The 10,903-nt window shown below is 37.0% G+C and overlaps 1 protein-coding gene across 1 annotated transcript in view; it reads right to left on the bottom strand.

Annotated features, from left to right (window-relative positions):
- Positions 1-1,318: 1,318 nt before the first annotated feature.
- TRHR (thyrotropin releasing hormone receptor) overlaps positions 1,319-10,903 on the bottom strand; it is a 53,036-nt gene continuing 43,451 nt past the window's right edge. The window contains exons 3-4 of the mRNA XM_019467851.2: positions 6,619-9,251; positions 1,319-4,972 (exon numbers count right to left, since the gene is read on the bottom strand). Of these exons, the coding sequence (XP_019323396.1) occupies positions 8,844-9,251 (408 nt within the window). The 3' untranslated portion in view covers positions 1,319-4,972; positions 6,619-8,843. The remainder of the gene's footprint in view (positions 4,973-6,618; positions 9,252-10,903) is intronic.

The raw sequence follows: 10,903 nt of genomic DNA, 5'->3' as shown, positions 1-10,903 counted from the left end.
ACTTAATAGGTATTATCTGTGGTATAAAATTCTTTCTTTTCGTTAAATTTAGTTCTTTAATAAACACAGTCATATACATCCCTTAATAGATATTGTGGAGCATTCATTTTATGCCAGGCACTGTACTAGTCACTGCACTTTGCTGACCACAGGGAGCAAACACATGTCCTCATTGAGTTTTTACAGCGTTTTCAGGAGTTCTGAGAAAGAGGAATATGCTACTTGGTATAGTCCCACTATACTAATTACCTGGAGAGACTAAGAAAAATTTACATAGGATGCAAGTACTAAGCATCATATATAAGAACAAATACTTTGAAAGATAGGTAGTGTTAGTGGTAGCAACAGTGTTTTATTATTGAATAAAGAGAATCAAAGAATCCTCTTTTGTTCACTGAGTGCCACCGGGCTTCAAGGATATTTTTTTTTTTTTTTTAAATTTTTTTAACGTTTTATTTAGTTTTGAGACAGGGAGAGACAGAGCATGAACAGGGGAGGGTCAGAGAGAGGGAGACACAGAATCTGAAACAGGCTCCAGGCTCTGAGCTGTCAGCACAGAGCCCGACGCGGGGCTCGAACTCACGGACCGCGAGATCATGACCTGAGCTGAAGTCGGCTGCTTAACCGACTGAGCCACCCAGGCGCCCCAGGATATTTTTTATTTACTTTTCCCCGTGTTCTTCAAGTGTGGAAGAGTGAGGTCATTCAAGCGAAGCTTGAGATTGACTTCATCAAGCATTTCCTTTTACATGCCCAAATGAACTTTATCAAATGGAGTCTGTTTACTAGAATGATGGCTCCAGGGACTAACTAAACCCACTTTCACACAGAACTGAACTTTATAGTCTGTGTATTTTTGCCCTATTTCACATATATTGGAGATTACTTGGAATCAAAAGGTAATGGAGCAATCTGCTTTACAATAACATACAAGTATTTGAGTTTACTTTGCTATTGTTTAAAAAGAGACAGAGACATTTGAAAGAATTACTTCAACAGTGTTGCTCAAACTTCAGCTTATTTAACCCTTATGGTTTTTGTCTTAGAACAACATTAAGTGAGTTCATTAATATGAATGACATCATGAATTTGATGAGGTAGTTATATTTATTCATTCCAATACACATTAAACTTATTATAAGAATTGGAAATGTCTGTGTATTACTTATAATCATCTCAAAACAAACAAACAAACAAACCTCAGTGCTCATGTTGAGTGCCACTGGATTAAAATGAAGTCTTCTACGCAAGTGGTTTAGGCTTAAGTTACACCCAAAATTAAATAATTAGGAAAAAAAGAAAGCTAAAGAGCCAGATCTTTCAGTTTGATTCTTTATTGTTCACAGTACACATATTGGAACACACACACAGTTTCTCACAGCAGCACACATAATACTGCACTTTCTTATAGAAGAGTCTTTGTCCCTCATGGACACAGCAGTTAATTCCCACGAAGCGAGTCAGCATATAACTTTCTAAAACTGATAGAAGGAAGCCAGTACATTCAGAAGCACACCATAAGCAACATGCGGGTCTTTGATGTTGTCAGAAGTAATCTGAAGCTAAGCAGTACATGCTTTTTGATTTTATATTTAATCCTGAAGCTTAAGTTCGTGAAGGGCCTAGGTTCCTGAGCTAGCTCTGATCTCTATGTTTATCACAATTTGATAAGTCCAGAGTTGTTACGGACCCTTGAATAATATACATAGGTATAAATACTTTTATATATTGTGACAATATGATATAGAAACAATACATATGTATACACATATATTTTTCACTTGGAATATCAAGACTATAAGAACGCCTTTAGAATTATAACACCTATGAGACAGTGTAGTATATTTTCTATAGATAGTGAAATTCACAAAGTTTAGAAAACAAACAGTGCTGACCTAGAAGCTTTTATTTCTCTCCATATTCATATTCATAGTATATGGGTGAATATTTTCTCACCAAAAGTAACTTGACTTCATTCATTTTTTCCCCTTACTTGGGGCTTTATTGGTGGTGGCAAATATAAAGGACTAGCTGTTTTCCTTGATTAACCCCTTAGGAAATGGACTTGCTTCAATTTTTTTTTTAATGTTTATTTATTTTTGAGACAGAGAGAGAGACAGAGCATGAACAGGGGAGGGGCAGAGAGAGAGGGAGACACAGAATCTGAAACAGGCTCCGGGCTCTGAGCGGTCAGCACAGAGCCCGACGCAGGGCTCGAACTCCCGGACTGTGAGATCATGACCTGAGCTGAAGTCGGACGCTTAACCGACCGAGCCACCCAGGCGCCCCTGAAAATGGGCTTGCTTCAGATATCTATCCTTAATGTCCAGAGGTCTTCTCTAAGATCTATTGTGTCTCCCTGCCTTCACTCATCTTATTTCTCCCATGTGAACCGTTTTTCCTTTAATGACCTAAATCAAATGTATCCTTAAAAGAAGTCCTATCTTTTTTCCAAAGTCCTGCTTACTTAATCCAAGTCCCACTGAGGCCCCTTTTCCTCTGAGGCACTCAGTTATTTATAGTCTGAAATCATACAACTTGGCTTCCAATTACATATTCAGTATTTCTTATGTATTTCTTTGTTCATATGTTGTCACTAAATTATAATCTCCTGGGGACAAAGACAATGTGTTTGCCTTCTTAATTTTTCATTATTAAATTAGGAGAATTATTAAATTAGGACATGAAAGTGCTACTGAAATTTCAAGCATTATGCATATATAAGGGATTGTTCTGACCACGATCCAGTACACTTAATACACTTAATGCAGTGCCTTTCACTGAAAGGAAAACTGTTTAAAAACAAACAAAAAAACCCAAATAGAACTAGTTATCTTATTGTGAGGATAGGTTTATAGGCAAATTGGGCATCACCAGATTTTAAAATATATTCGTTAGTTTGGGATTCATTGATTTGTTCATCCATTTAACAGAAACTTAGAGACATCATCCAAGTCTAAATAACTTGTGGAATACAAAGATGAAATAGGCTTACTCTCAAGAGATTTTCCATGTAGTTGTTTATTAAGAATTGTGCGATAAGTAAGAGCCTTGAAGGCTCTACCTGAGGGACCAGCACTCAGTGGTTTTCAAGATGTGGTCGGGGACTACAGGCATTGAAATCACCTAATAAGTGAGAATCTATTGGGGCAGGGCCAAATAAAGTGCATTTTAAGATAAGTTTCCAGGTACTTCTTAAATGTACCAAAGTGGGAATGGTTTATTATTCCTGGCTATGGAGTGAACACTTGGCTTCTCACTGGAGCATTTAATGTCATTCCAGAAATATAGAGAATGTTCTTGTTGACTTCTGAATTCAGACCTCTAGTTAGGTGGATTCTTATTCTGTTGCCATGTTGTATCTGTTTTTCTATTTTGTTTTTAAAAAATTTTTTTAACGTTTATTTATTTTTGAGACAGAGAGAGACAGAGCATGAACGGGGGAGGGTCAGAGAGAGAGAGACACAGAATCTGAAACAGGCTCCAGGCTCTGAGCTGTCAGCACAGAGCCCAACGCGGGGCTCGAACTCACGGACCACGAGATCATGACCTGAGCTGAAGTCGGCCGCCCAACCGACTGAGCCACCCAGGCGCCCCTGTTTTTCTATTGTGGAAAGTCTCCATTTTTATCAGTATCAGTCCATAACATTCTTGAGAAAGTTCATACTCTCTCTTTGTTGCAAGTCAAAGAAAAGTCATATGAACAAAAGTTAGGTCCATTATTCTGAGAGGAACAAAATAATCACTTATGAATGTTGCTTCAGGGATCAAATAAGTTGCAGCTCTAGCCAGCTCCACTGCTTAGCCCATCCTTCTATTATAATTTTCAAAGTACTTTCATTTCCATTATTCTAGTTGAGAGTCTGTGGTATGGACTTGACCCAGATGTTCCTCCATGAGGTCATACAGGCAACCATTATGTGAATTTGCTCTTTATTGGCCACAAAACTGTCTTTTGTTTTCTTGCTGGATCCAGATTTGACAGTTACAACAATGTGTTGTCCCAGCTGTACCATTTCACTGAGCCCCTTTATTTTTCCGGACCTGATTTCTAGAACATAAATCATTCACTCCAGATTGGATTTTCCATGAATGTATTTGGTGTAGAAGAATGTAAATAGGCCTAACAACACTGTAGACAAATATTTACAGCTACTCTTTTCAAAAGAGATTATTTGAATATTAGAATTAGAACCATGAAGATTTATATTACATCAGATAGCTAACCATCTCAGAAACAAAACTATTCCCCAATGTGCAACTTTGTAAATGAGATCTTCTGCTGAGTGATTTGAGATTATTCTTATAGACCAAACATATAAACAAAAAATTACTAGGGCCTTATCTGACCTTTTTCCCCCTGTGTAATCAATGAAATTAACATTTAAACTAATTGATACTTCTAAATATAATTCATAAAACAGAATCACAATACATAAAGTATCCTAACAACTGCTTCTTAAAAAAAACATTTCTGACATCTCCAATTCATATTCTAAATATTGCCAACAGTTATATCTTGAGATATCACATTGGTTTTGTATTTCCTCACTGGATTGTGAGATCCTTAAGAATAGGAAGAGCCGTTTGTTCCCTTAAACGAATTCCTGCAGTAGCTTTCATTTATGAAGCCACTATTGGCTTCTCACTGCAGCTCTGAAATGTCAAACCTCGGCTTGGTTCTGTGAGGAAAAAGCCACATCAAGCAGCTCAACACCACACCTGAGCCCCACTGTGAAAATGGGGACATAACTAGAAATGTCAGAAGCATCAGTTTTTCCATACTTGAAACATGATCTCATGAAAGTGTTCAGAACAACAAGATATTTTCTTACATATAAATATATTTGAAAGAATATTTACACTTTCACTTAATTCATGTCCAGGTTTAGTCTTGGATGATAGTCCGATGAAATAAAGTCCGATGAAATTGCCTGTTCAGAGGAAAGTCATCTTTTAGGAGAAACAAAAACTTGATAGGCAGGAGGGGGGAGGAAGGGAGGAGAGAAAAATGTATTTGTTACTATAGAGCTCTGTAAGACTTTTTCATGAGTATTATTCTAAACACTTACATTCCCTCAGCCAAATCTTGGTTTGGATGACTATTTACTGTGGACAATTAAAGATAAGAAAAAAATAAATTGCAAGAGATTTTCATCCTCTGCTTCCTTCAAGAGAAATGAGTGATTCCAAACATTTGAAAAAAAATTTTCTTTGAACCTAGGGCTGACTAGTTGTTTCTGGATGCTCTCTCTTTCACATTGAATTTCCTTATTCCATGCATGAAGATTCCAACTCCTTTGTGAGTTGTAGTTGAGAGACAAAAATAATGCTGACTACAGTATTTATAGAATTCACAGAATCATTGGTAGACTATTTAAAATCTGCTTTTCCTCCAAAAAGTTAATCCTTTCTCTCTTCTATCAAATTTATAGATTTAACAGTTTATAGTGATGTAACTCCTTCAATCTTTAAGAGCAGACCAAAAGTGTTTGGATTCAGTTTTACTAAGTCATATTGTCCTTAGTATTCCAACACATTCAGCTGAGAATTATAGAATTCAAGTTTAAGATTCAGTCACACTAAACCTTACGGCCATAGTTTTCCTTTTGCTTTACCAGTTATGTAGCTCAAACCAGCCACTTGTTTTGAAACATTTTCAAGGTGTATTGTTCTGTTCACTTAGCCCATTTAAAGGTGACGATGGTTTGGACTTCTCTCATTTCTCTTCAAAATACCTGTGTTGGAGTTAAGCTCTAGAAATACACTCCCAATACAGATGGAAGAAATCTTAAGAGGTAATTTATGTTTGCTTGTTTTATTTGTAATCTGTGACCTTTACCTAATTACCTCAGGTGCAAGATCTAACCAAAGACACTCAACAATTAATGAAATTGGAAGTAATAAAATAACCCAAGGGATTTTATTAAGGGAGGCCTTTAATAATATTGCTCTCCTGCATGAGCAATTTTTTTCAAGTTCTTTATTTTTCATTTGATGGTGTATTAAGTTTTTATGATTTATGGAAATACTTTATGATTTAGTATGGTGTGATAAAGAATACTTTAGAAAGTCATATCTTTTCTGTGTAAACCCAGTTATCTATTGGAAATTGCATGGGAACATTTAATTTCATAATGACATTTGCTTTAGAGTTGAAACACTATGAACTATGTTCTTTTGAATGTCCCATGTGGTCTAAAACTAACAGGTTATTAAAAGTGGAAATGGAAAGACTGAGCTCATCAATGAAATTTCCAATGGTGGGCAGAGTATATTGTGTTCTGTGTACAACATGTAAAACTAATTGTAATTTTTTTTCAACATCTAATATTACCACTTAGCAAAAAAAAAAAAAAAAAAAAAAAAAAATATATATATATATATATATATATATATATATATATATAGTTTAGTTATTTAGGCCATCAGTTCACAAGCTGCTATTAGCATGCTGGATTGAAAAAAGAGAAACAAAAAAGAAACACATTTTTCATTTTCAGTATCTACACAATTTAGAGAAGCTGTATCAATCCCTGATCCTTGGTTTTAGCATCAGAGAAATAAATCACAGCTATAGTGAGACTGTGATGAAGATAATGTGGTTTAAGTACCTACCAGCAAGCCTGAGACATGCTCAGTAGATGCTCAATGATATCAGCTCCTTTCCCTAATGAAAAAGCTAATATATTCCAATGCCTTCTGTTAAGCAATTTATGCACACGTGAGTATGAGTTTGTATGCATCTGCACATGTGCCTGTGTGATTTGGGGTTGGGTCACTCTGGTGCTTCTATTCATATGATTCTAAGCTTAATATTTAGTCCAGGATGAAAAGTCAGTTAAAATAGATTTCTTGGTATCATACAGATAGACTTTTAGTGTATTTCCTATGGACATTTGCTTGCATTTGTTTACTGATACAGGGACAGGATAAGAATGTCTTCCTGGAGGAGATGAGGCCAGTTTTCTCAAAAACATATTCTGCTCTGATGCTCTAGATAGCAGAGTCTCCATGTAGCAGCATTTTAAAACCGAAGTTTCCAACAGAGAAATGATGTATTCTTCATAAAGAAGGTGGGGAGGGGTCATTGTCATTAGCAATTAGGTCTCAAAAAAAAAATCCATGAAATAGGAATATTGGCTGGAGCAAGGAAGATGCCAGTCTATGGGGCACCCAGGACTTTTTGACTGTGTCATTAAAAATGAAATATTACTGAACCATCACCAAGGAGATACACTTGGAGATGCTGATTGACCAAATACCAGTAGGTGAGTCATCTGGAAGGAATTAAAGTAGGATCCTGACACTATGTCTTGGACAGATTCACATTCACACCTCTCTCATAATCACAGGAATAGAATAGCAGGTCTAAGTCATACCTAGAAAAAGATATCAATAATGAGATGAAATAAGTTTTAGCTCTATTGAAACTAAAGCCGACAGACTTTTGCATTGTTTTGACTTAAAATCTGTAAACAAAATATCACTAGCATAAAAACAACAACAACAACAACAACAACAACAACAACAAAAATCTTCCAAATCTACAAATGACAAGCAGGTGGGAAGGAAAGGTGGTTGCAGACAAATTAAAAGTCCACAGACTACAATGCTCTGTGGGGAGTCTTCATCTGGAAGTGTAATAGTCAGACTCTGGCTGACTTATAACAGCAACAAAGCTCTTGAGCATGCTTCAAACTTTTTAAGCTAGATTGACTAGAAGGATTCGCTTGACATGGCTCAGTAGTTTATACACAAAGAATGCTCAAAAAGGATTTTATTCCTTAAAAATTTTAGAGAAAGAGTAAAACCTTATTTTAAATACTCTCTCTTGTCCTGTCTCTGCATTTCAATATTACTCACACATTAGTTTGTATCTTCATAGTTATTTAATAGATTTCTCCTGTCTCACCCATCATTTAGGAGGTTCAAAGAGTTGGTTCAGAGTCGGATTCATCTGAAAATGAAATCTACATGTCTTCCCAACTTGTAATTCCAGCTATATCGAGGTTTATTTTCCATTAAAGTTGAATGATGACATCTACTTTATAAGACATAAGAATCTTCCAGGGGATGAAAGGTGCAGCATAGGGAAGATAGTCGATGTTACTGTAATAGTGTTGTACGGGGACAGATGGTAGCTACGTTTCTGGTGAGCACAGCATAACATATCCAGCTGTCAAATCACTATGTTTTACACCTGAAACTAATGTAACACTGTGTGCCAGCTGTACTTGAATTAAAAAAAATCATCTCAGAATTTTATAAGCATTATGACATTTGTTTTTGATTTTCATATAGTGAACATATTTGTCTGAAATCTCATTTTTACTCAATAAACAATTTTTTTCCCTATTTTCCCCTGTAGTTTCAGAGATGCATGAAATAGCACTGTACTTTGTTAAAATGAAATGTTAAATGCAAACATTTAAACACTTACATGTTGCAAATTACCAAATGGACAAGTAATTTGGGGGAGTTTGAGAAGTTACATTTATTATGAATAATGTTAAATCGATGTCTAGATTTTATCTAAACTTCACAGCCCCAGCAAATATAGTGAGTTTCTCAAATTAAATGGAAAGAGCTTCACTTTCAGTTTCTACCATTTGGCTCTTTCACAAATCTGCTTCATTTTTTTGTGAAACATTTTTGTGATACTAGAAGGAAAATATGAATCATTCTCATGTGTTAAAGTATCTTGGGCCAGGATTTATTAGAACGTTGGCAAAGACTTTATCTGCTCTGTCTTCACGTACAAGTATTGGCTGTTTCCTCTTGGGCTGATAACGGCACAGATTCTCATTTACTTTGTGGTCCATTTTCTTCTTATTCATGAATCAGCTTTGATTAGAGGTTATTTCAGAAGCCAAGCAGGTATCATCAAAAGACACTTTTGTGGCAGACAAATAAGTGTCAGTGACAGTGATATCATCAAGCTCTGTGCTGAAATGATCTGACTCCTTGATGACACTGTAATTTAGGGCCACACTGTAGTTAGCGGGTTTCTCCATTGGCTTCTGTTTGCAGTTACAGAGCTTTCTGAAGGCTGCACGGAATTTCTGGGACATGAGATTATAAATCACTGGGTTGATGGCACTGTTGAGATAAATGCAAATTCTGCAAAAGAGCAAGAACCAATTTTCTTGGAAAGGGCTGGAGAGAAACGAGTTGACAACGACAAGAGTCCTGTAGGGCATCCATAAAAGGGCAAACAGAATTACAACCACTGCCAGCATCTTGGTGACCTATGGAGAAATAAAGAGAAATGCACTGCAGACACAAAATGAAAACAGAACAAACAAATGAAAATAAAAACAACTCCCTCCCCCCCACCCCCCTGCAATTAGTTCCCAAGATGTAGTCTGAGACAAGGACTTAAATGCAGGTGGTTTATTTGTGAGATCATCTCAGGAAGCAGGATTAAGGGTAAAAAAAGAATGTGATAGAAGAGGAAAGCTAAGATGGGGTGATGGCTCCCACTGTGCATTTCAGGATTATCTGTCCAGGGAAAGAGAGGCCCTGGCATCTGTCCACTGGCTGCCATCTCCCTTTTGCTGAGGAGTGCCCTTAGGGGCTTTAACTGGTCCATACATTCAGAATTCTCCTGCTTGGAAACTCCTGGGGGCTTTAGAAAGAAACTTGAGGCAGAGAAGCTAGACAGGGGAGAGTGAACACCGGAAACAGGATGCTCCCTGCAAATAGGAACCATCCACTATAACAATGGCTGCAATCAGAGTCCAGCTGACAGAATGTGACACAGGCCACCATAAATGTCTGTGACAAGTGTTGGGAAACCTAGGGTCTAATCCCATCTTTACTTACCTTATATATGGCCCTGAGAAATGATTTTAACCTTATAGCTTGTCTGCAAAATGGAGCCAGTATTGCTCCCTTAAATCCAAGGAGGAACGTAATAGTTTGAAAAGGAGAAAATGTCTTTTTAGAAAGCCAATGGTTATTGAATGTCTACTATGTGCCAGACACTAGACTAACTGCTTTGCATATGTCACTACATTTAAAAAGCTGAAAACACAGGGTGCCTGGGTGGTGCAGTCAGTTAAGCCTCTGCCTCTTGATTGTGGCTCAGGTCATGAACTCACAATCATGGGATTGAGTCCTGTGTTGGGCTCCCCACTGGGTGTGGAGTCTGCTTAAGATTCTCTCTCCCATGCTTGCTCACACACATGCTTTCTCTCTCTCAAAAACAAACAAAAAACCCACATTTAAAAAAAGAGCTGAAAACCTTCCAAATATGTATGGCATCCTCCATTTTTCAAGTTAGAAAACTAACGTGTAGGTGCTGGTGAGTACTTTGGCAGAAATGGCAGAGTCTTAGAGTTGGGATCGGAATCTAAGTCAGCCCAGATCCAAAGTTTTGCCCTTCTCAACTGCACAACTTTCCTTCAGCGTAAAGGGAGATGCAAGATGGAGAAAATAAACTTTGAAATTTTACGTGGAGCTGACCCTACTCCTAAGAACAGCAATGCACAGGAGCTAGGGCAATAGGTAGGATGGACTTGATATCCAAGATTGCCCAGGGACAAGATTACCAAAGAGCATCGTTTAGAAGATTCTTCTCTCACCTTCATGCTCGGTGAGCAGCTGGGGCTTGACCTGGACCCAGAGTTAGGTCATTTGGCTTTGTCTATATTATGTGGTTTTAAGACCTTAATGAAATCATTCATCTGTACTTCAATTTCTCTATCTGAAAATATGCCTGATCATAGTGTTTCACTTACGTCATAGAGATATTAAGAAAATAAAATTTAAAAATAATGAACATGTTAAGGGCTTTGGAACTCTAAACCACTATGAAAATGCTATCCTTTGATTAGTGACAGTATAAAGAGGACACAATATTTCAATTCTGTGAAGGGCATATTAAAATTGTAGCTGT

Source organism: Panthera pardus, unplaced genomic scaffold (assembly GCF_024362965.1).
Source record: "Panthera pardus isolate Hobbes unplaced genomic scaffold, ASM2436296v1 HiC_scaffold_7, whole genome shotgun sequence".
NCBI lineage: Eukaryota > Metazoa > Chordata > Mammalia > Carnivora > Felidae > Panthera > Panthera pardus.
The sequence above is the reverse complement of the archived record's forward strand: the minus strand, read 5'-3'. Positions and strand labels throughout refer to the sequence as shown.